This window comes from Canis lupus, chromosome 21 (genome assembly GCF_048164855.1).
Source record: "Canis lupus baileyi chromosome 21, mCanLup2.hap1, whole genome shotgun sequence".
In the NCBI taxonomy this organism is placed as follows: Eukaryota; Metazoa; Chordata; class Mammalia; order Carnivora; family Canidae; genus Canis; species Canis lupus.
This window is the reverse complement of record NC_132858.1, coordinates 41426300-41451758: the sequence shown is the minus strand read 5'-3', so window position 1 is coordinate 41451758 and position 25459 is coordinate 41426300. Positions and strand designations below refer to the sequence as shown.

Genomic DNA, 25459 nt, shown 5'->3' with positions numbered 1-25459 from the left:
GAGTCAGCTAGGCCTGAACTTGCACGGTCCCTCCGCAAACTGTTCAACTACTTTGGACGTCGTCGCCTCCTCCTCGCTGTAAGACGTAGGCAACAACTGCTTGGTGCGATTGTTGTGTTAAATCGTCAGACGCTTGGTGTTTGGCGAGCTGGGCTTTAATTCAGGTGCAAAGAACCCAACAAAACAAAACAACGACTTCATCACGCTTTCCATGCCGTTTGCATCTTTTCCCTCATTACGCTCCAAGCACGCAGTGGGGTTAGGTGAGGCGGAAGGAGGAGAGGACTTCCCCAAGGTCACACGCTCGTGCGGGTCCCAGGTGTCCCCGCTCCCGGCCCTGTGCCCTTTCCACAGCCGCCAGAGGGGAGCGGGCGGCGCTCATGGGGATGCAGGGATGTCGGGGAGCAAAGGGGGCGAAGAGGCCGCGCGAAGAGCGGTGGTGCGAGACCCGCGGGGGCGCCGGCCGAGGAGGGGCGCGCGGGGAGCGCGGAGAGGCGGGGGGCCCGGGCCGCGGTGCGTGGGGCGGAGGCCGGGCGGCCGCGGCCGCGGGGGCGGGGGGCCCGGGACGCGGGGGGCGGGGGCCGGGCGGCCGAGGGGCGGGGCCGGGGGCCGGGGCCGGGGCCGGGGGCGCGGGGGGCGGAGGCCGGGCCGCAGGCTGCGCGGCCGGGGCAGGTGGGCGGGGGGCGGGGGGCGGGGCGGGGCCGGCGGGGGCGGGGCGGGGGCGGGGCCGGCGGGGCGGGTCTCGGCGGCCCCCCGCGGGAGCAGCGGCAGCGGCGGCGGCGGCGGCGGCGCAGGCGCGGTGGCCGCCTCCTCCCGGCTGGCGGAGCGAGTGGAGGAGGCTGCAGCCCGGCCCGGCTCGGCTCCCGCGTCGCCGCCGCCGCCGCCGCCGAGCCCTCCGCCCCCGCTCGGCCGCGTCGGGATGAGCTCCCGGAAAGGTGAGTGGCCCGCGGCGAGCCCTCCTCCCCGCCGCGCGGCCCCTCCGGCCGCCGGCCCGACCGTTAATGGGTGTCTTCTCTTTCCCCAGTGCTGGCCATTCAGGCCCGAAAGCGGAGGCCGAAAAGAGAGAAACATCCGAAAAAGTGAGTCCGTGCCCCGCGCCCCCGGGCCCCCGCCCCCGCCCGGGCAGGGCAGCCCGCGGCCGCGCAGGGGAAAGTTGCGGGATCCCGGGGTCGGCGGGCTCGTCCCCCCCCCACCCCCCGGGGACGCGGGCGCTCGCCTCTGCGCCCCGGCGGGCGGCCCGGGGGGAGGGGCGGGCGGGCGGGCGGGGGAGGGCGCGTGCGGGCCCGCGGTGCCCGGCCGAGCACCCTGGACCTCGGACCCCGGACCCCGGACCCGCTCCCGCTCCCCCGGCGGCCGCCCCTCCCTGCGCGCCGCCCGCCGGGGTCGCTGGCGTCCCCGCCCCGCCGCGCCGCGTGCGGGCGTGAGGCTGCTGCTCGGCTCGCACCTGGGCACCGGCGCCCGGGAGCCGTGGGCTCCGCGTCCTCCGCGCGCTCCGCGTGCTCCGTGGGCTCCGCGTCCTCCGTGGGCTCCGCGTCCTCCGCGTGCTCCGTGGGCTCCGCGCGTGTGTGCGCGCGCGTGGGGCCGGCCTCCTCTTCCCCCCCGGCTCCCCGCCTCCCGGCCTCTTTGCGGAAAGCCGGAGCCGGGTGTCCAGCGGCCGGCCCGGGGGTGCCTGGCGCCAGCCCAGCTCCGAGACCTGAGCGCGCAGGCGCCCGCCGGGTCTCCAGTCGAAACTTTGCGCTCGGGCCGAGCCGCGCTGCGCCCCCGCCGCCCCGGGAGCTGGCGGGAGGGGGTGCTGCTGGAGCCGTGCCAGCCCCCGCCCCGCCCCGCCCCGCCCCCCAGTCCGCGCGGACCCGAGGGGGAGCCTTTCCTGGAGAGCCGCTCGGAGACCGCGCAGCGCCCCCGCCCCTGGCTTTCGGCGTCTTTCGCTCCTGGATGCGTGGCTTCTCCCTTCCTGTGGAGCGAGACACACTCCGTGGCATTGGGGGTCTTGTAGGGAACGGCGGCCCGTGATCATCCTCAGGACCGGGTCTTGGGGGATCGCCCTGCGGCGTTCCTGGGCTTCCCCCTCCTCGGCGCCTTGGTCTCTTGCCTGCAGAATTTCCTGCCCTTCCTGAACACTGCCCTGAGGCCTCACCAGCGCGGTGCTGCTATCATGACAATTTTTCTGTTCACTCGAGATGGGATAGGGCTTGTAAAGCATTTTCAGGGTTTTCCAAAATGGGCATCTCGCTATAGTTAATGCCTTTTCTTGGAAGACAAAAAAAAAAAAAAAAAAAAAAAGATTATATTAGAGTGATGGAAACATACTTATGAAGGAATTGAGGAACTGGTGGGTAAAAAAAAAAAAATCTGATACTGGATTCTTAAAAGGTGAAAACGGGATGGACGCGGTAGTTGGAGATGCTTTACAAAATGACTTGGCCAGCTTTCAAGTCAGGGCCTTAAATTTGGGATTTCCTTTGAATGTCGGAAGATGAAGTCCGCGAGTAAGGAAGAACTGTAACGTTTAGGATCCTGAGTATTGGGTTTTAAAAACAACCTTAAATACAAAGCATTTATTTTCACATACTGCATTATGTTTAGAAATGTAAAAGGGAATTGGAAAAAAAGCGCGTCCTCGGTTTTGGGAATGGCTATGTGTGTGTATACACGTATGTAATGTGTATGTTGTATGTGGGCATGCGTGTAGAAAAGCAGTTTTAGTTAACTAAGTCAACACGTATTTCATATTTTCATGTTTCAGGGAATGACTATCCTAATGGCCAAGAGCCTTTTTTGGTCTGCTGCAGTTTGGATTTATGTGGTATGTTTATAAAGAATTAGCGTATATCCACAATATCCAGTTTTTGCTCTCAGAGATAACTGTACCTATGTGGTAAGATTTGAGGGAAAAGCCCCCCAGGCAGTGGCAGAGTGACTTGAATGGTTTGCAAGGTAATTAACAAGAGACCAGCCCAATTATATAACAGATTAATGGGGTGCCATTTTTTGCTTAATTCTTTGAATTAAGACACTATTTTAAAGGAATGCTTGATATGATTTATTCACATATTCAACAAGTATTTGCGTGCCTTTTCTTGGAGTTGGTGATGGAGCTTTGAACAAGAAAGTCAAAGCTCCTCATGAAGGTTATATTCTGTGGATATTAGGGGGACCACCTAGGAAGATGACAAATCAGGATGGCAACTTCAGGTAGTGCTAAGGGATAGGGACCAAATTAAGATGAGGTGCCTTAAGTGATAGTGATGACATTTGAACACTGCGCCAGGCACGGTGCAGATAGCTTTACACACCTCTTATCCCTTGTGACAACACTAGAAGGTAGGCACTGTTATTAGTTACCATTCTACAGATGAGCAACTAACATTTCCAGAAACTAGAATGAGGAGGAGGAGATGGGAGTGTGGCAGAGGCCTTGGGGAGGACTGGACTAGGAATGTTAGAAGACCCTAAAGGTCAGGGTGACTGGAGTGCTGCTGGAGAAGGTGGGGCCATGGGAGGATGAGAGCAGGTAGGGCCTTGCCCTGTAGGCCATCAGAGGATTACCCATGGGAGTGACAGGGTCGGTTCCTGTTTTAAAAAGAGCACTGGCCATCTGTGGAGAATGGATTGTCAGGGGTAGGGAGAAGTAGAAACTGGGAGCTGGCCTTCCGTCTATGAAGGAAACCATGGTGACTTGGTTCAGGGTGCAAGCAGTGGTGCTAGAAGTGGTGGAAGAGATTTCAGGAGAGGCCTGCTGGTCTGAGAAGTCCTCATTTTACAGTCAGCCCTGACAGAGGTGATAGTCTGGACCAGAATTCAGGTCTCCTGATGCCCAGTGATTTTATTTTTTCATTAATTCTCCAGTGGAGGAAAAGGAATAATAGGTCTAATTTTAAACCATATAAATAAAAAGATTGGCGAACCTAAATTGTGTAACAAACAACACGGGCCTGGTTTGATGTAATATGATCTACTTTTGTCATTATCCACTTGTATACACAAGCTGACTCTTCATTTTCATTCAATTCATTTCTGTGAGCTTTTATGAATTGAGCCAGTTCCCATAGGCTACTTTTTTAGTACGCTGGAATTTATGGTTGTCAGGAATAACATTAAGATTTCTCTAGTTAGCTGAGTCAAAAATTTAATCTTGTCAGATTGTTCCAGTGAGTTTAGTTTGCTAATTATTAATTGAGCTGCTTTGTGAGTAACATGCAGCAGGGAGGGATGACAGTGTCAATTCAATCGTGAATCTCAAGAATTAGCTAAATCATATGGCTTGGGGTAGTGTTGCTTTGGGGCATGAATGAATATAACATTTTTGAAGGATCTTTATTTTTTGTATGTATGTAACTTTTTCACTAAGACAATTCATGTACTAAAAGATTTAGCTTTTATTTTATTTTTTAAGATTTAGCTTTTAAAGTGTATAATATGCTGGTTTTTAGTATATTCACAAAGCTTTGGGACCATCACAATTATTAATTTGAGAATATTTTCATCCTCCCTGCCAGAAATAAACCCCATACATACTTAGCAGTCATTCCTTATTTTCCTCTGCTCCTGATTTGTTTTCAATCTCTACAAACTTACATATTCTGGATATTTTATATAAATGGAATCATACAATGTATTAGTTTGGGGTCTGATTTCTTTCGCTTAGCATAATGTCTTCAAGACTCATCCATGTTGAGGCAAGTATTGGTACTGAATTTATACTGCCAAATAATGTTGCATTATATTGATATGCCATGTTTTACTTGTCCATTCGTCCATGATGAGGATTCAGGTTCTTTCCGGTTTTCTTTTTTTTTTTTTTTAATTTTTATTTATTTATGATAGTCACACAGGGAGAGAGAGAGAGAGGCAGAGACATAGGCAGAGGGAGAAGCAGGCTCCATGCACCGGGAGCCCGACGTGGGATTCGATCCCGGGTCTCCAGGATCGCGCCCTAGGCCAAAGGCAGGCGCTAAACCGCTGCGCCACCCAGGGATCCCTCTTTCCGGTTTTCGACCATAAATTATTATTTTAAAAAATACTTTATTTATTTATTTATATTTATTTATTTTATGATAGAGAGAGAGAGAGAGGCAAAGACATAGGCAGAGGGAGAAGCAGGCTCCATGCACTGGGAGCCCGATGTGGGATTCCATCCTGGGTCTCCAGGATCGCGCCCTGGGCCAAAGGCAGGCGCCAAACCCCTGCACCATCTAGGGATCCCTATTTATTTATTTTAGAGAGAAATAGCATGTGTGCAGGGAGAGGGGCAAAAGGAGAGGGAGAGAATCTCAGGCAGACTCCACACTGAGCATGAAGCCCCTTGCAGGGCTTGATCTCCACTACCCAGAAATCACAACCCAAGCAGAAACCCAGAGTTGGATGCTCAACTAACTGAGCCACCCAAGCGTTTATTTTTTTATTGTATAAGAATTATTATAAATTATTTTTGTATATGAATTATTTTTTAATTCCTTTAAACATTTTATTTCATCATATATATTTTTTAAAAGTAATCTGTACACCCACTATAGCGATTGAATTTACAACCTCCATGAATATGAGTCACGAGCTCTACTGACTGAGCCAGCCAGGTGCCCCAACTCCTTTATTTTATTTTACTAAAGAGATTTTGTTTATTTTATTGGGGGAAGGGCAGAGAGGGAAGGAGAGAGGGACAAGCAGACTCCTCCTTGAGAGCAGAGCCAGAAGCAGAGCTCGATCTGATGACCCTGAGATTCTGACCTGCACCAAAACCAAGAGTTGAACTCCTAGCTGAATGCTTCCCCTAGACGCCCCCAACTCCTTTTTTTAAAAATTGAACTTTCATTTTGGAATTGTATGACTCACAAGAAGTTGCAAAAATGGTACAGAGTTCCCTGTATAGCCTTTATCCAGCTTCCCCTCAGTGGTGGTATCTAACATAGAACATTATCAAAACCAGGGAATTGATATTTACACAATACTATTAACTGAAATAAGATTTGACCAGTTTTTGTTTATACACTGTGTGTTCTCTCAAATGGATCACTTGTGTACATTAGTATAGTCATGACCAGGATTAGGATGCAGAGCTGCTTCACCACAGAAAAACTTCCTCTTGTTACATTTTATTTCTTTTAAAGATTTTATTTATTTATTCATGAGAGACAGAGAGAGAGAGAGAGAGAGAGAGAGAGACAGGAGAGACACAGGCAGAGGGAGAAGCAGGCTCCCTGTAGGGAGCGCGACGTGGGACTCGATCCCAGGACTCTGGGATCATGCCCCGAGCCAAAGCAGAGTGTCAACTGCTGAGCCACGCAGGCCTCCCATCTTGTTACATTTTAATAAGAGCCAGACCCTCCCCTGGGCCCTAACCCCTGGCGAGCACTGATCTGTTTATTCCTAATTTCGCCACATTGAGACTTCTATAAGGGAGTTACACAGTATGTAACTATTTGAGGTTGTCTTGTTTCACTCAGCACAGTGCCCTTGAGACTCATCCCTGTTGTTGGGTGTATCATTAGCTCATTCCTTTTTACTGCTTAGTAGTATTTCATGGTGTGAATGTACCACGGTTTGTTTATCCATGTACCTGTTGAAAAACATATGGATAGTTTCCAGTTTTTGATTATTAACAAAGCTGCTGAATATTCGTGTACAGTTTTTTATGTGAACATGTTTCCATTTCTGTAGGATAAATACCCAAGAGAATGATTGCTGGAGGGCTTATGTGTGACTTTCTAGCGGGTTAGCAACTTGTTCTTGATCTGTCTTTCCGTCTGTCTCTTTTTCTCCCTCTGTACAGTATCTGTGATCTCTGTGCGTGCTGTTGATGGTGAGATTCTGTGCTCTATCTTTTGGGCTTTGACTCTCTGTTGGGTGGATCCTGTAGGTTATCACTTATCTGTGTTCTCTAGTATAAGTTCCGACTGCTGCAGAAAATGATAGGCACAGGATTGGTGGCACTGGATGAGTAAATCACACAGGTGAAACAATTTAGGAATGCTGTCAGGCAAGTTGATATCTTTATTGGGGAAGCCTCAACCCTTTCCTGTGGTACAAACTCAGGCTCACAAGCCCATGACCTTGGAATACCTATCATGGAAGATAATCACTTATTTTTGACTTCTTGTTTTGTTACGCGCTGTTTACTCAGCAAATATTTTTGCTTACCACAATACAATTCATTTTTAAAACAATTTTTCATTTACTAATTTGGGAGAGAGACAGTGAGAGCATAAGCAGGGGGAGGGGCAGAGGGAGAAGGAGAAGCCGACTCCCCTTGGAGCAGGGAGCCTGATACAGAGCTCCATCCCAGGACCCTCGGATCATGACCTGAGCTGAAGGCAGACGCTTAACCAACCGAGCTCCCCAGGCGCCCCCCAGAATACAATTCAACATAACACATATGAAGCAGATTCCTAGAGCTAGGCAATGTGTTGTATGCTAGGAAGATTAAGATAAAGCTTGTGTCTCATGGTCAGTAGACCCTTGTGATAAGCACTGTGATTTAGAGGCAGTGGCATTTTGATTGGTAAGGGAAGGCTTTAGGAAGAGATCTGGTTTAATTTTAGCACTACTGTTATTCTAATGAAATAGCCTTTTAAAAAATGATTAAAATTAAGTAATATGGTCTTGGTGGACAATGCGGACAGTACAGAATAATTTAAAGAATTAAACATCAGTTGTAGATCCACTGATTATTTTGGTGCATATTTTTTTCTAGCTTTATTGATATATTATTGCCATATAACATGTAAATTTAAGGTGCACAACATGATGATTTAGTGCATGTGAAATTGTGAAATGATTGCCACAGTAATCATAGTTAAACACCTTCATCCTCTTACATAATTACCTTTTTTTTTTTTTTTTTTGGTGGTGATAGCAATTAAGCTCTACTCTCTTAGGAACTTCCAAGTATATAATACAGTGCTGTTATAGTCTACTTGTGCATTTTTTAATTGAGTTGTAGCATATATATGTATGTGTAAAGTGCACTAATCCTAAGTGTACAGTTTGATTTTTACATATATTCATACCCTTATAACCACCACCCAGATGCAAGATACAGACTCTTCTAATACCTACCTTATAAGGTTGGTTCCTCAAGCCTCTCCCCAGTTTATACCCTGCCACCCAGAGGTAACCATTTTGCTCCTATCTGTCATTACTGATTACTTACCTGTTCTTGAACTTCATATAGAATATACTCTTGTGTCTGGCTTTTTTCACTCAACACATCTGTGAGATTTGTTCAGTGGTGTTGCAGGTACCAGTAGTTCACTGTTACTGCTCTGTACTATTCCATTGAATGAATATACAATTTACTTGTCTTTTCTGTTGATGAGTATTTTTTCTTCAGTCTTTAGTTATTATGAATAAAGCAGCTATAAACATTCTTTTTTTTTTAAATCTCATTACCATACAGCTTGTAACTGATGGTATTATTATTTTTCTAAGATTTATTTATTTGGAAGAGAGAGTGAGCTGGAGGAGGGCCAGAGGGGGATAGAGAGAGAAAGAGAGAGAGAGAGAGAGAGAGAGAGAGAGAGAGAGAGAGAAAATCTTCAAGTAGACTCCCTGCTGAGTGTGGAGCCTAAGGGGAGGGTGGGGGGAGGAACTCTATCCCACAACCTTGATATCATGACCTGAGCTGAAACCAAAAGTCGGATGCTCAAACGACTGAACCAGGCAGCTATAAACATTCTTGTACTGTCCTTTTGTGGACATTTGCATTCATTTCTCTCGGAGATAAGCCCTTGCAGTTGAATTGCTAGGTTATAGAATAGATATATGTTTAGTGTTAGTAGTAATGGCAAAGATATTTTCCCCTTAGCTTTATTATGAAATGATTTTGATTGAACTTTTTAAATTTTGGCTATTCTGGCTATATATTGATGCCTCATTGTGGTTATGTTTTGCATTATTCTGCATGATGGTGTTGACCATCTCTTCATATGTTTATTGGTCATTTTTTTTTTTTAAGATTTTATTTGTTCATGAGAGACACAGAGAGAGGCAGAGACATAGGCAGAGGGAGAAGCAGGCTCCCTCTGGGGAGCCCAATGCACGACTTGATCCCAGGTCTCCAGGATCACACCCTGGGCCAAAGGCAGGCGCTAAACTGCTGAGCCACCCAGGCGTCCCTGTTTATTGGTCATTTGAATTTCCTATTTTGTGAAGTGCTTGTTTTGTCTTTTGCCCTTTTTAAAAAATTTGGCTTAAGTCTTTTTTTCTTACAGAAAGTTGACACTTTTATTGAGATATAATTTACATACCATACTTCTGTTTAAAGTGTACAGTTCAGTAGTTTCGTAGATTCACAGAGTTACATTACACTGGATCTTGAAGATCCAATAGTAATTTGCCAAGTAAGAGGGGACAGAGTGAGGACCTTCTAGGCAGAAGCAGCATTGCAGCTGATATAGACATGCGGAGGTGTAAATGGTATGCTTGTATTTCTGGAATGTCAAGCAGGTAGGAAAAGCTGGGGTGCAGGGTGTGGTGAGCAATGAGTGGAGCTCATTTGTCTGAGGCAGTTGACAAGGGACTGGGGAGCTGTTAAGAGGCACAGGTTGAGATTTTTAGAAAGATTAGCTACTATGTGGAGAATCGCTTAGAGGCCAGGAGTTCCATTAGGAGGCTATTGGAGCAGGCTTCCGGAGACTGATGGGTATTAAGGAAGCAGTAGAATTCACTGGGTTTAGTGTCCAATTTAATGTGGGAGGAGCGAGATGTCTGGGTGGCTCAGTGGTTGAGCATCTGCCTTTGGCTCAGGGCATGATCCCCGGAATTCCCGGAATTCCCGCATGGGACTCCCTGAAGGGAGCCTGCTTCTCCCTTTGCCTGTGTCTCTGCCTCTCTGTGTGGCTCTCATGAGTAAATAAATAAAATCTTTAAAAAAGAATAATGTGGGAGGAGCATGGGAGGGGTCTAGGAGGAATCCCGTTTCTGAATGAGCAAAATTTGTGGATGTGGTGTTGTCATTCCTCAAGATAGAGAATGCAGAGCCTATTTGGGAAAAGCTAATGTTGGCTCTGGTTAGGCTATTAGAGGTGTCTGGGTGGGTCCAGTGAGACTAGTCAGTGTTTGCAGCTAGAGCACTGGGAAGAGCTGTGGTTGGGAGATGTGAATTGGGAGTTGTTGGCAATCGCTGTTGGTGGCTATTGGTTGAAGGTGCTGAGTGTGAACAGAAGAAAGCCATAGTTAGGGTTGGTAAAGGAGGAGCCAGAGAGGAGAACCAGGAGAAAGGGGATTCACAGAGACCAAGAGAATCGTCAGCCGAGTCATAGTCTGCAAAAAAGTTCAAGTGAGATGAGCCCCAATCTTGACCTTTGATTTTGGCAGTTCGGGAGTCATTAGAGACTGGTGAATTTGCATGAGTGAATAGGGTGACTGGACAGTGGAATCTTTTTCTCTTTTTAAAGGATTACTCCTTGGGACATCTGGATGGTATAGTCGATTAAGCACCGGAGTCGTGGTTTCACTCAGGTCGTGATCTCAGGGTTGTGAGTTGGAGCCCTGCCTTGGGATCTGAGCTCAGTGCAGAGACTGCTTAAGACTCTACCTTAGAAAATTACTCTTTGAGTAAACTTTGTGTAAAGGAGAAAAGGTAGGGACTGGTTCTTGAGAAGTGGGTCATGTCCCCCCCCCCCAATCCCATGTAAGCAGATGGCAAGGAGTTAGGGAGAGGTTGAAAGGTTGAAAACACTGTCAAGGAGGATTTTGGAGCAAAAGCTGAGTTGACAGGAAGGGGTGGGATCAGAGACAGGTTTGTTTTGGACATAAGGACAGTGACTTTCCCTGATATGAGGAAAGCTATAGGTTGCATGTTTTATTTTATTTATTTTATTTCTTAATTTATTTTATTTTTAAAAAGATTTTATTTATTTATTCATGAGAGACACAGAGAGAGAGAGGCAGAGACAGAAGCAGGCTCCATGCAGGGAGCCCGACACGGGACTTGATCCGGGTCTCCAGGATCAGGCCCTGGGCCAAAGGTGGTGCTAAACCGCTGAGCCACCCAGGCTGCCCAGATTGCATGTTTTAAAAAACATATTACTAGACCTTGCTGGAGTGTTACATAATACATCATATAGGTGCGGTTTTATCTTTGGAAAATTAAAAACACTGGAATGGAGTTACATCTGGCCCTGGGGATTTTGTACCTGTTGTAAGTGCAGGAAAGGTTGGCTGTTACTAGGCTTCTGGTGTTACTGCTGTCCTATTTTCTCAATGACATATCCAGCTGTCCCAACTCTGTTGTGTTTCCACATATTGAGTATGCTGACTTCTCTCTGCTGTAATTCTATGTTGTTTTAATTGCTTTAGTTTTCAATACATTTTACCGTTTTTTGGTAGGCCAGGGGCTCCCTTACCTCTCCTATATACACCTTACCCTTCTTTTCAGAATTTTTTGGCAAGTCTTGCATAATTATTCATTAAGATCCTATTTCCAAGTCCCCACCCCCATTGTTTGCGTTTGATGTTTGGTTTGAGGTGATTGAATATGTAGATTAATTGAGGGAGACCTGAAAAGTTCTGAATTGGAAACACATTTTAAAAAGTGACTTTATTTATTTTTTATTTTTTATTTATTAATTTTTATTTATTTATTAATTTTTTTTAAGATTTTATTTATTTCATGAGAGAGACACAGAGAGAGGCAGAGACATAGGCAGAGGGAGAAGCAGGCTCTATGCAGGGAGTCCGATGTGGGACTTGATCTCAGGACTTCTGGGATCACTCACTGGGCCAAAGGCAGATAGATGTCCAACCGCTGAGCCACCCAGGAGTTTCACATTTTTATTTATTTATTTATTTTTTTTATTTTTATTTTTTTTACATTTTTATTTTTTAAAGCTTTATGCTCAACCTGGCCCTTGAATTCTCAACCCAAGATCGAGAGTCACATGTTCTAATTAAGCCAGCCAGGTGCCTGTAAAAAAGTGACTTTAAAAACATTATGTATCATATCTGGAAACTGTAGAAATATATAAAGAGGAAAGCAAAAATGATTCATTGTCAATATCCAGCAAGATATGCACAGATAGGATTTTGTTATATATAGGATTCATTTATTTCCTTCTAGGCTTTTTCCCCATTCTTGTGTTTTTTAGTTTGCTTTATCATTGCATATATGATTTTGTATCCTGCTTTCCTTATTTAGCATTTTGTCATAAACATCTTTAACGTCCTTAAAAACTTTTTATAACCAATTACTGACTGTTTAACATTGTAATCTACTTAACTAATTCGCTTAAACATTTTTCTTTCTAGACAAATGTTTCCTGTTTTCAGGAATTATAATACTATAGTGAATACTTTTGTCTGCATTTCAGATTTTTTTAGCCTATGGATTTCTAGAATGGAAAAATTGAATCAAGGCAGTGAATCTTTTATTTTTTATATTTATTTATTTATTTATTTATTTATTTATTTATTTATTTATTTATTTAAAGATTTTATTTATTTATTCATGAGAGACACAGAGAGAGAGAGAGAGAGAGAGGCAGAGACCCAGGCTGAGGGAGGAGCAGGCTCCATGCAGGGAGCCCGACAACGTGGGACTCAATCCCGGGTCTCCAGGATCATTCCCCGGGCTGAAGGCAGCGCTAAACCTCTGAGCCACTGGGGCTGCCCAAGGCAGTGAATCTTTTAAAGCCAAATTTTGGAAAGCTCTCGTAAAGAAGAGTTAGCAGGACTAGAACTAGCTAGAACATGAAGAAGGAAAGCAATGTAAAAAAATGGCTGCATGAGTTCTATCTTAAAATGTTACACTTAAGAAAGAATAAGAAAGTTGGGCAGAGTTGTTTGGAGATGGGGAAAAAGATCTTGTTTTAGACACATGGAATTTGAAATGGCATGTGGCGGGCGGCCCCGGTGGCACAGCAGTTTAGTGTCGCCTGCAGCCCGGGGTGTGATCCTGGAGACCCGGGATCGAGTCCCACGTCAGGCTTCCTGTATGGAGCCTGCATCTCCCTCTGCCTCTGTCTCTGCCCCTCTCTCTCTGTCTCTATGAATAAATAAAGTCTTAAAAAAAAAATGAAATGGCATGTGGCCAAAAGTAGGGACATTGGAGGGAGTGGGTGCCCCAGTGGGAGGCTGGGACTTAGAAAAGACATTGAAGACTTTTTTGTTTTTAATGATTTTATTTATTTATTTGAGACAGGCAGCGATAGCGAGAGAGCGCACTAGCAGGGAGGAGAGGGAGAAGTTGGCTCCCCAGTGACAGGGAGCCTGATGCAGGCTCCATCCCAGGACCCTGAGATCATGACCTGAGCCTAAGGCAGCTGCTCAACATTGCCAGCATTGGCTCAGGCCACCGGGCACTCTGAGGATGGTTTTGGGTGGCAGGTTCAGCTTACTGATGTAGGAGGGCTGTGGCCTCAGACTTGGGGAATGCTTGTTAGACAAAATAAGCTAAAGATCAGAGTAAAGGGAACAAATAAATACAACAGAGAAAAGTGCAAGGACAATGAAATTTGACAAAAGTTTGTTAGATTTGTTCATTTAGTTCATCATCATTGATGGCCTTCATATTTCAAGGGTTAGTATTCTATCTATCTTGACAATTTAAGAGTCTTATGCTCTACTGACTGAGCTAGCCGGGCATGCCTGTCTTGACAATTTAGGAAGAATTTACTGGTCATAGGTATACCCAGTGTACCCCCTAGGGTATACTTTCTTAACAACTGTTCTGTGTACCGTGCATCAGTATTAACTGTAGTCATATGCTGCATCGTACCACTTCCCCTGTACTTATTTGTCTTAAAAATTTGTACATTTGGCCACTTTCCTTTACTTCCCCTTTCCGTCATCCCCTGCCTCTGGTAACCTCAAGTCCTATCTTTTTAAAAATTTCATTTTTTAGGGGCACCTGAGTGGCTCAGTCGTTTAAGTGTCTGCCTTTGGCTCAGGTCATGCTCCCAGGTTTCTGGGATGGAGCCCCAGGTCAGGTTTCCTGCTCAGCAGGGGAGTCTACTTATCCCTCTTCCTTGTCCCTCCCCCTGCTTGTGTGAGGTCTCGATCACTTTCTTTCTGTCAAATGAATAAATAAAGTCTTTTAAAAAAATTTCATTTTTTTAGAACAATTTTAAATTTATGGAAAAGCAGTTAAGGTAGTATCAGGAGAGCCTGTGATACTTATTTCGGTCTCACGTGACCCTGGATATTTGATCCAGGCTACAACTAACTGTTGGCAAAACAATGAGACTTCTGTTTTTCTTTGTTTTATGGAATTACATTTGTTATTATAACTTAACGATTTATTTGCTTTTTAAAACAACAGGCTTGTGTACAGCGTTAATGAGGTTCCATCTTAAAGTATAATTCCACAAACGAGTTGAATTTACTTCCCTCCCTTTTTTTTTTTTTTTTTTTTTTTTTTTTTTATTCAAAGACAGAGAGAGAGGCAGAGACACAGACAGAGGGAGAAGCAGGCTCCATGCAGGAAGCCTGACTTGGGACTGGATCCCGGGTCCCCAGGATCACATCCCGGGCTGCAGGCGGCGCTAAACCGCTGCGCCACCAGGGCTGCCCTACTTCCCTCCTTTTAAATTGATTTTATTGGGTTGATGTCTCTAAGACTCCCAAATTTGTATTGATTACAGTGATTTCAGCCATTTCCCCCAGAAGGTTCTCAGTGAAGAGTGGCTTATCCCTCCTCTGCCATCCTTTCTGACCAGCTCCTCTGAGCCGGGTTCCTCAGGGAGTGATCTTCTGTCCCCTGCCATCAAGCCTAGCATGACCATGATCCTGACTGTTCACTTCCTCTTGTCTTGAAGATTTTTTCCCCTTATTATGTTAAAGATAGGATAATTGAGAGAGCAGTCTATCATAATAAATGCTCTGTAAGGACTGGAGTATAGGGAAACTATCTTTTTTGAGGGATTAATTTTTGGGAAAAGACCATGTTTTCTATATTTGGGCATATATGAGTCTTGAGCCTTAACTAGCTAAGTCCTGCAAAATGTATTATGTAATGTTTTGCCCCCAGTATTTGAATGAAGTTCTACATTGAATATCTTTGTAGTCACACTACTTTGCTAATAAGATTAATGATTGATTTATCTATTCCTGTGTGCATTTATTTCAGCTATCTCTTGGACAAATAATGTAAATATTTTTAGACATCCTTCTTAAAGTGTGGGACCTAAAAAGATCTGGTCCAGTCGGAACATCCAGATGAGGTTGTTGAATGAATGCTCTGAGCATTGTAACCCATGACTGTTACTCACTTTAGTGGAGCATAGAGTGTGGGTGTCCTGTCCCCTGTAGGACTGAAGTTTTGTAGATGTGCCTGCCCTTGGGTGGGCAGGTGTTAACTAGGTAGGGTGCAGGAAGGAATAAAGAAAGACTTCCACCACCTAGGAGTACCTTGTAACCCGAAGCAGAAGTCTGAGATGTAGAAGAGAGAACAGCTCACTTGGAAGGAATTCCCAGCTCCTGGGAAGCCTGTGCCTGGGTGCTTGCTTCTGGCACCCAGAGAGCAGGGGTGCTCTGATGCTTCTACCAGCTAGCTACTGCTGCCACTTACAAAGGGAATCTTATCCTACTGGTTATTTTTATTTCTAGAGTATCTCACTGAAAGATTTTTTTTGAGGAGGAGGTACGATGTGTTTTATCCCAAAATATGTCATAACTGAATGTCACTTGCGGCATTCATGTGGAATTGACTCTTTCACAGATGAAGCACACCACATGAAGGCTGTGTGTCTGAGAATGCAGTGACTGGCACCCAGACAAGTGTTTTTCACCCTTGCTTTGCAGGAGCAGAATGCTTTTTTATTTTTATTTTATTTTTAAAAAATTTAAAAAAGATTTTATCTGTTTATTCCTGAGAGACACACAGAGAGAAGCAGAGGCATAGACAGAGGAAGATACAAGCTCCATGCAGGAAGCCCGATGTGGGACTCAATCTGGGACTCCAGGATCATGCCCTGGGCCAAAGGCAGACGCTTAACCACAGAGCCACCCAGTCGTCCCCAGAATGCATGCATGCATTTATCTATCTATCTATCTATCTATCTATCTATCTATCTATCTATCTGTTTTCCCCAGAATGCTTTTAAAATCAGATTTTATAGAGAACTCTTTTATGTAAAGTGGAAAAAGTTCTGGGAGAGTTGACAGGTTAGGGGTCCTGCTGCCTGGCCTTCCCCTCATCCCCTGTGGTGCTCACTAACTGAAGGCCTGAAGCATCTAAATTACTTGATTAAAGTTACTTACCCTGTTTAATGCTTGAGCCCGTTAGTGTTCATTGAAACTCTTGGGCCCTGATTCAGTGGTCTTTGAAACCGCCATTTGATCTGCAGAAAAAACAAGCAATTCTGAGGCTGATACAGAAGATAGTTTCTGGGGCACCTGGATGGCTCAGTGGTTGAGCATCTGCCTTTGGCCCAGGGCATGATCCCAGAGTCCTGGAATTGAGTCCTGCATCAGGCTCCCTGCATGGAGCCTGCTTCTCTGCCTATGTCTCTGCCTCTCTCTGTGTGTCTCTCATGAATAAATAAATAAAGTCTTAAAAAAAAAAAAAGGAGATAGTTTCTAACCTCCTAAAGAGATCATTGCAAGAACCCTATTTATCATGTAAAGATGTTATTATTATTATTATATTTTTAAAAAGATGTATTTATGTATCCATGAGAGACACAGAGAGAGAGGCAGAGACATAGGCAGAGGGAGAAGCAGGCTTCCCATGGGGAACTCAATACAGGACTCCATCCCAGGATCCTGGGATCACACCCTGAGCTGAAGGCAGATGCTCAACCACTGACCTACCCAGGTGCTCCTATTATTTATTTTTTTTAAGATAACCTCTATACCCAGTGTAGAGCCCACAACCCCATGATCAGGAATCGTCTGCTATACTGACTGAGGCAGCCCAGGCACTGCAAGAACTTTATTTAAAATTATTTTATTTTATTTTATTTTATTTTATTTTATTTTATTTTATTTTATTTATTTATTTATTTATTTATTTATTTCTGTAAAAAAAAGATATTCTCTTTTCTTCTTTTTTTTTTTTTTTGATATTCTCTTTTCTTGAGTGGAGATGATGACTAATGGCATGCTGCATGGGTCTGGATTTTTTTATCATGTGCATATATAGTAGGAGTGGGATGGAAGTTACCTTAGGTAGAAAATTTTAGTGTACGCTAAGATAGTTTTTAAAAAGTGTAGTTTTGTTTTCTGTTTTAGCTTTGAAAACTTGCATTTTGTTTTGTTTTTTAGTAGCTACAAGGCCGAGGCTTTCAATGTCCTTTATATAGCAACTGATACTCTGTAGGTCTAACAGTAACAGAGCAGACCTTTTAAGGGAAAGCTCTTATGCCTACTACCTGCAGCATCTTTGCCATCAAGTAAGGGACACTCAAAGATAAGTTTAGTTTTTAGAGGATTCTGGGCTTTGTCTATTACTTTGTGTAGGAAAAGGCAATCTCACTTTTCCAACTTACCAAGGAAGATATGATGAGTTCCCATTTTCCCAAAGTCTGGTTTGCCTTTGAATATTCTTTACTGAGGCTGATATTGCTATCAGAGGTAGCTGACCAGGGTTTGAATTTTGAAGAGATCATTTTTCTCAGTGGTATTAGATAATTTAAATTTTTCTAAAGCTCAGTGTTTCCATCATAAGGTAGAGGTTAGGTACTCAGAGAGTAAATGTGAGGATTAAGTGAGATACACACACACACTCTGTGTGGCACGTAATAAATACTCAGTAAGCAGTAGCTCTTAGTTTTATGTTTTAGTTGTATTTTAGAGATTTTCATAATAGGAAAAAAGATAAGCTATGGAATTGTGAAAATTTATCTAAATATGTACATGCCTTTATTTTGGTTGGCCTGAATTTTTAAAAGTCGAACATTAATGTTACATTAATTTCAGGTGTACTGTACAGTGATTCAGCAGCTCTGTCACAGTACCATTGATTATATGCCCTCTGCTGTATCTTTCATCCTGGTGACTGACTTGTTCCACTGCTGGAAGGCCGAACCTCCTCCTCTCTGCTCCCACTTTGCCCATTCCTCTATTCTTACTCCCCTCTGGCAACTATCCGTTTGTTCTCTGTATTTATGGGTCTGTTTCTGCTTTTTTGTCTCTTCATTTGTTTTTTTAGATTCACCCTAGAAGTGAAGTCATGTGGTATTTGTCTTTCTCTGTCTTAACTTCAAAATACCCTCTAGGCATATCCATGTTGTTACAAATGGCAAGATCTCATTTTTTATGGCTGAGTAATATTCCATTGTGTTTCTCTGTGTGTGTACACACCATATCTTTTTTATCTCTTCATTCATGGAGACTTGGGTTTCTTCCATGTCTTGGCTGTTGTTAAGTAATGCTGCAGTGAACATAGGGGTACATATATTATTTCTTCAAATGGGTGTTTTTGTTTTCTTATTTCCTTTAAATACCCATTAGTGGAATTATTGGATCAATATGATATTTCTCTGTTTAGTTTTTGGAAGAACCTCTAAACTGTTTTCCACATGTTTGCACCAATTTACATTCCCACCAACAGTGCACGAGGGTTCATTTTTCTGCATATCCCCACCAACACTTCTTTTCTTTCTATCTTATTTTTTTTAAGGATTTTATTTATTTATTCATGAAAGACACACAGAATGAGGCAGAGACACAGGTAGAGGGAGAAGCAGGCTCCCTGTGGGGAGCCTGATGTGGAACTCGATCCTGGGATTCCAGGATCATGCCTTGGGCTGAAGGCAGATGCTCAATTACTGAGCCACCCAGGCGTCCCTTCTTTTTTCTTTTAAAGTTTTTATTTATTTATTTTATAGTAATCTCTATACCCAGCATGGGGCTTGAACTCACAACTCTGAGATCAAGAGTTGCATGTTCTTCCAATTGACCCAGCTAGGTGCCTCAACACTTCTTATTATCTTTTTTTTTTTTTTTTTTTAAAGTAAACTCCACCTGCTGCATGGGACTTACAGGATCCTGGGACTCTGAGATCAAGAGTTGAGTACTCTATAGACACTTAGCCAGCCAGGCACCCCTTTGTCTTTTTGATTTTAGCCATTTTGACTGATGTGAGGTGATACCTCATTGTGATTTTGATTTGCATTTCCCTGATGGTGAGTGATGTTGAGCATCTTTTCATGAGTCTGTTGGCCAGCTTAAACCTTTTATCTTTCTGTACCAACCTCTATAAGTTATTATAGGAGGCATGTTGTCTAAGTACACATCCTCAAAATAAGTTAGAGCAATGAAATTATTTCTACAAATCATGAAGGAGATATTCATTGTTCATAGCAGGTGACTTATGTCTAGATGTATAATTTGAAACTAGAATAAGGGGGCAGAGAGGAGGAAAAAGGAATGGCTGATCCCAATAGTCATTTAAAATTCTTAAAAATTTATTTTAATTTTTTAAAAGATTTTTTATTAGAGAGAGTGTACCCCTGAGTGGAGGGGGGCAGAAGAACAAACAAGACCCCCCTGCCCAGCAGGGAGCCTGATGTAGGGCTCAATCACAGAATCCCCAAATCATGACCTGAGCCAAAGGCAGACACTGAGCTACCCAGGTGCTCCTTTTAAGTCCTGTTTATGCAGATTCTAAGAGGGAAATAAACATTTGGTATCCCTTATTTTATGAAGTGAATGTATTTTGGGTAAGATTGAAAAGTCACTTTTTGTAAAGGGAATTCTAGTTTCCTGTTAGCAATAATAAGAAATCAAAGTGATGTTTTCTAAAACAAAAAAACAAAAAAACCCAAAGTGATGTTTTTCCATGAAAACATTCCTTAATCGAGTTGAGAAGTTTGGCTAATAAAGGATTAAGGGGGATATCAGGCCTGAGCCATAGTTTTGTTGTTAGGGTAGGAAATGCTTTGCAGCACTGCCTATGGGGTGCAGGGACTTTGTTTTCCCAAGCTTTACCTGTCATATTTTCTGTAAGACCAGAGAAATCCCTCTTAAGGTAGAGATTCTTGACTCTGTAACCTGAAGTTTTTAAAGATTTTGAAAATAAACCTCATTCCTTCTTTTTGATGAAGATGTACTCTTGTATGTCACTATGAAAAAGCAAATATGGTTGAACATGGCCTTAATTTTGAGCGGAATATATACGACATTGAGCTACATGAAATTGGCTTTTTTTCCTTAAATGTTGGGTTCCATCAGATTTCAGGTGGTTCATCTCCTATCCATAAATTGCTAATAGGGCAGCTAATGTTTATTAAGCATTTGTGCTGTTAGTTGTGTCTTGGGCATTCTACTAAATGCTTAACATGTACTTAGGTTTAATTCTAACAGCCTGAAATTGGGCTCTCTAAATTTTCAGCTGTCCAGAATCCATTTATCCTACTGGAAAGAGGCCTCAGTTTTTGTATGGGGATTATCCCTTATCTATTTTTGGTTCAGATAATTCAGGTCTTTTCCCATTTCCCCTCGAACTCCAGGGATAGAGCATGTCCTGTTTCAGGTAATGTTTTCTGCTTGCCTGCCACAATTAGAGACCACCTAGAGCTCATTGCAAGGCTTTCTGGAAGAAGCTTTTGCTTTCTTTGGCTTGACTGTGAGAGTTTGTGAAATGGAGTTATTGAAGCCATTTTGTCACCAGACTGATCCTGCAAATGAGCAGAGAACAGACCCTAACCAAGAGGTGGAGAGAGACTCAGTCCTGAAAATGATGTTCAAACTCTGTCTGAAGCAAGGGCTACCTGCTGGACTTCAGTTATGTAAGCCAGGTTGAGTTGAGATTTCTATTACCTAAAATGGAAAGAGCAGCATTATTCATAATGGTGAGTGGAAATAACCCAAGTCTCCATTAACTGTTGAACAAGTAAACAAAATATGATATATCCACATGCTGGAATATCATTTGGTAATAAAAACAGTGAATTATTGTTATGCTAAATGAAAGAAGCCAGTCATGAATGACCAAGTGTTATATTGATGTGAAATGTCTTGACTAGGCAAATCCATAGAGATAGAAAATAGAGAAGTGGTTGCCTAAGGCTGGGGGGAGGGGAAATACAAAGCTGTTGTTGATAGTTAATGCGTTTCTTTTTAGGGTGATGAAAATGTACTAAAATTTATTGTGGTGACTATACTAAAAGTCATGGAATTGTACACTTTGAATGGGTGAATTCCATGATCTGTGAATTGTACATGACTAAAGCTATTATTTAAAAAAACCTCAAGTGATGTTACCAAAAAGCCCTGAAAATTCTAACAGATTACACTATTATTTTTTTTTTTTTATTTTTTTTATTCATGAGAGGCACAGAGAGAGAGGCAGAGACACAGGCAGAGGGAGAAGCAGGCTCCACACAGGGAGCCTGATGTGGGACTCGATCCTGGGACTCCAGGGTCAGGCCCTGGGCTGAAGGCGGCGCTAAACCACTGAGCCACCCGGGCTTCCCACAAAGGCCCATTGTTGAGTGCTGGATGGTTTGAGTGCTGGGGTTCAGGACACTTGTCCGAACACCAGGTCTAAGCTTCCAGCTGTGCTGCCTTTTCTTTTTGTTTTTTAAAATATTTTATTTATTTTAGAGAGAGAGTGTGTGCTCTGGCATGTACTTGGGGGCAGGGGACTGGTGGTGAGGGGGAAAGGGAGATCTCAAGCAAATTCTGTGCTGAATGTGGAGCCTGATGAGGCGCTCAGTCTCATAACCCTGAGACCATGACTGAGCCACCAGACACCCCTGTGCTTCCTTTTCCAAAGATAAATAAGACTCATCCTTATGGAACTTGGGAGCTGGGAGTTCCTTACCAATTACTTGATCTAACCCTTTCATTTTACTGATGAGAAAATTGAGCCTCAGATAATGCCATGACTTACTTGAGATTGCCGAGTTAATTAGCAGCAGCCAGGGATTTATGACCTACTCAGAGACAGGCAAGTAAACAAGTAGCAGTGATAAAAAGTATAAAGGGTAGAGAGCAAATAGAGGTACAGGCATTGTGCTGTGTAAAATTAAGGGAAGGCTCAGTTTTTTTTTTTTTAGATTTTATTTATTCATGAGAGACAGAGAGAGGCAGAGACACAGGCAGAGGGAGAAGCAGGCTCCCTGCAGGGAGCCCGATATGGGACTCGATCCCGGGACTCTAGGATCACGTCTTGGGCCAAAGGCAAGTGCTAAATTGCTGAGCCACCCAGGGATCCCGGGAAGGCTCAGTTCTGATGACTATGCAAGGTGGTTTTCATTGAGACTGTGACATTCCGAGGGAACAGCTGATCAACAGGCCTGAGAGTGTGTGTGTGTGTGGGGGGGGCCTGAATGTCTTAGTGCGTACCCGGAGTGCCCAGCAGGAGGCAGAAGTGGAGGAGTCATGAATTCTGACTTTCTCTGTAAGCAGTGGGAGCCATTGCAGATTTTTGAGGCGTGGCATGATCACCTGCTTAAGATAACAGGCAGCTCTGTGAAGGATGGATTGAGGTCTGTGGCAGAGAGAGATTTGGAGAGACATTTTCATATCTCCTCACCGTGCTCCAGGTGCACAGGGCTGGGTGATTGTGGGAGGAATGGAATGGAAGGGAGGGATGGAATGTGCGTCTGCACAGGTGGAATCATTAGGACTTGGCAGCAGATTGGAAGCAGCTAGACTGTGAGCTCCTGGGGGCAGTCTTGTCCTGCTTGCCATGTATCCCTGGCACCCAGCACAGTACCTCACACATTGAAAGCAGAAGGAGGAGGATTTTGATATGACTTTGGATATGTCGTCTGACTTTGAAGATTTTGGTCTGTTAGCACAGGAGGAGAAGCAGGACTGTGCATGGTGACTAGGGGAAAAAATGTAAGGAGTAAGAGGGGAGGCAAAGAGTGGAGATTTGATAGAGTTTGAGGTACTTGTGAGACATTCATATGTGGCTGTTGAGCTGGAGAAATTGGGATCTCATCTGTTCAGATGGGAGAAAGAGGCTATACTACATTTAGGAGTCAGAGGGTCATCCGCAAAAAGGTCATAGTAAGGCTATGTGAAAATCAAGAGAATGTTGAAAATAACCTACAGTTTGAAGGGATGCGAGGAGGAGTAGCACACTAGCAGAGACCTGAGGAGACCTGTGTTGTTGCACTTTTCTCTCTGGAAACCGAGGGTTGGGGACTGTTTCAATGAGTATCCTATGCAATGGAGGAGTAAATGAAGTAAATGAAGGCCGGTAAAAAAGATGAATGAATAACTTAGGGGGCTACTAGAAGTGCTCCCTGTTGAGAATTGGGAATTTTTAAAGGATGATTATAAGACTGGGGTGGCTGCTAGTGAAGCAGATTAAAGAAATAAGATTAATAACAACGAACATTCACTCAACCTCCATAGCGTGCACCGTGCTGAGGGCTGGACACGTCCTTCCATAGTGACTAAGAGGTACAGTAAATGGAAAGATGTTTGTAAAATGGGAGAGTATTTAAAATGAGGTTATTACCTGTCATACCACACATAACAAAACTGGTTCTGAGGAACCACGCCTTTGTCCAGGTCATATAACTTGTATTAAGAGGTGACCTGCACAGCCTGCACTCTTGATTGTAGGACGTTGGTCATGTGTGAGGTGAGTGTTTTCCTTCCCTAGCTCTATTAGTTATTTATCACTTTGTAACAAATTACCTTGAAACATAGTGGCTTAATCACCAGAATGTACACTTTAAATATCCTAAAATTTTGTCAGTTATACATCAGTAAAGCTAGGGAAAAAAACCATGGTGGCTTGATATAGCAGACATTTATCATTGCGTAGTTTCTGAGGTTAGGAATTCGGAAGCAGTGGAGCTAGGCCGTTCTGGCTCGCGGTTGCAGACATTTGAAGGCTTGGCTGGGGCTGGAGGCGCTCCTTCCAAGCTGGCTTACCGACATGGCTGTTGGCAGGACATCTCAGTTCCTTGCCATGTGGACCTCTCCTTGAGTGTCCTCATGACATGTCAGCTGGCTTCATCCAGAGTGATAATCCAAGGGAGCAAGGAGGAAGCTGCTGTGCTTTCTATGACCTCCTCTGGAAAGTCTCACACCTGCCTGTCCACCACATTTTATTGGTTAGAAGTGAGCTACTGAGGAGAGAGTGGAGGCCCTGCCCTTTGAAGAGACCCATATTAAACAACTTGTGAACATAGGACAGGCACAGTGAGGAGGAAAGGCATGAGGGGGGAGTCAAAAGACTTGGGTGTCAGACCCAGCTCTGCCGCCTGCACCCTGAGACTCTTGAGGATGTGGTTTATTCTCCCTGAACCTCCATTTCCTCTTTGAAAATAGGGGTCATGAAACTGCAGGCTACTTCACCTTGAGTTATGAAGGTGAGCAAAGAGGTAACACCTGTGATGGGCTCTGGAAACCGTCAGGTGATGCGGGCTTTGGTGACCAGCATGACTGCTTAGACCAGTCCTGCACTGTGTGATCTTGAGCATGTTGTCTGACCCATCTGTGCCTCAGTTTCCTCATTTAAAAAATATTTTATTTGTTTATTCACAAGAGACACACAGAGAGAGAGGCAAAGACACAGGCAGAGGGAGAAGCAGGCTCCTTGCAGGGAGCCCGATGTGGGACTTGATCTCAGGACCCCAGGATCACACCCTGAGCCAAAGGCAGGCACTAAACCACTGAGGCACCTGGGCGTCCCAAGTTTCCTCATCTGTAAAACAAGATTAATTCAGGTATCTGTCATCTGGGGTTACTGTGAAGATTAAATAAGAATTCGTGGGATATATTTAGTATAATGCCTGCACATATTAGACTAGGCATTATTTACTAAATAGTCACTTTAAGGGTCTGTTTCTGCTTATGTCCATTCTGTATCTCTTTCTTGGGCTTCAGTCAGTATGTGGCCCTCAGAATCTCACATGGATATTTATGAGGGGTCCCTGATCCAAGGTCAGATATGTTTCTTTAAATGAAACACTTCCTTTTTAAAAATGTATCACCTGATTGTACAGAACTAGTTTGGCTAGAAAATATTTCAAACTTTTCTGTACCAATTAGTGACTTATTAAGTTTGCTGAGCAGCTATAGTCACGTTAATAGTAATATATGTCATTTATAGATCAGTTTGGAAATGTTTTGCTTTTTTCTAAACTTCTGCTTTCAAGGAAAATTTTCATTGGTGATATAATCATATTTTTTATGAATGATTTTTTTATTAATAACCCCTGAAATATTTGTGTTAATGGTAGCTTAGAATTAATTGTGCAGGGATGCCTGGGTGGCTTAGTGGTTGAGCATCTGCCTTCAGCTCAGGGTGTGATCCTGGAGACCCAGGATCAGGTCCCACGTCAGGCTCCCTGTGAGGAGAATGCCTCTCCTCTGCCTGTGTCTTTACCTCTCTCTGTCATGAAAAAATAAATAAAAAATACATTTTTTAAAGATTTTATTCATTTATTCATGAGAGACACACAGAGGCAGAGAGAGAGAGAGAGGGGCAGAGACACAGGCAGAGGGAGAAGCAGGCTCCACGCAGGGAGCCCGATGTGGGACTCGATCCTGGGTCTCCAGGATCACGCCGTGGGCTGAAGGCAGGCGCCAAACCGCTGAGCCACCCAAG

The 25459-nt window shown here is 44.0% G+C and overlaps 1 protein-coding gene across 17 annotated transcripts in view; it reads left to right on the top strand.

The window, feature by feature from the left end:
- SRPK2 (SRSF protein kinase 2) overlaps nt 1–25459 on the top strand; it is a 255065-nt gene that overhangs the window by 5467 nt on the left and 224139 nt on the right. For 8 of the 17 annotated variants that reach the window (XR_012014172.1, XR_012014173.1, XR_012014171.1 and 5 more), the window contains exons 1-2: nt 366–513; nt 1025–1079. The exons of 2 other annotated variants lie outside the window; for them this stretch is intronic. Coding sequence is in view for 7 of the 15 variants with exons in the window: in XM_072791513.1 (XP_072647614.1) it covers nt 381–513; nt 1025–1079 (188 nt within the window). In the remaining 8 variants the exon portion in view is untranslated. Of the gene's footprint in view, nt 1–365; nt 514–801; nt 936–1024; nt 1080–2783; nt 2804–25459 lie in introns of those variants that run through there. 7 more of the 17 variants (XM_072791515.1, XM_072791505.1, XM_072791508.1 and 4 more) reach the window with 6 other exon arrangements.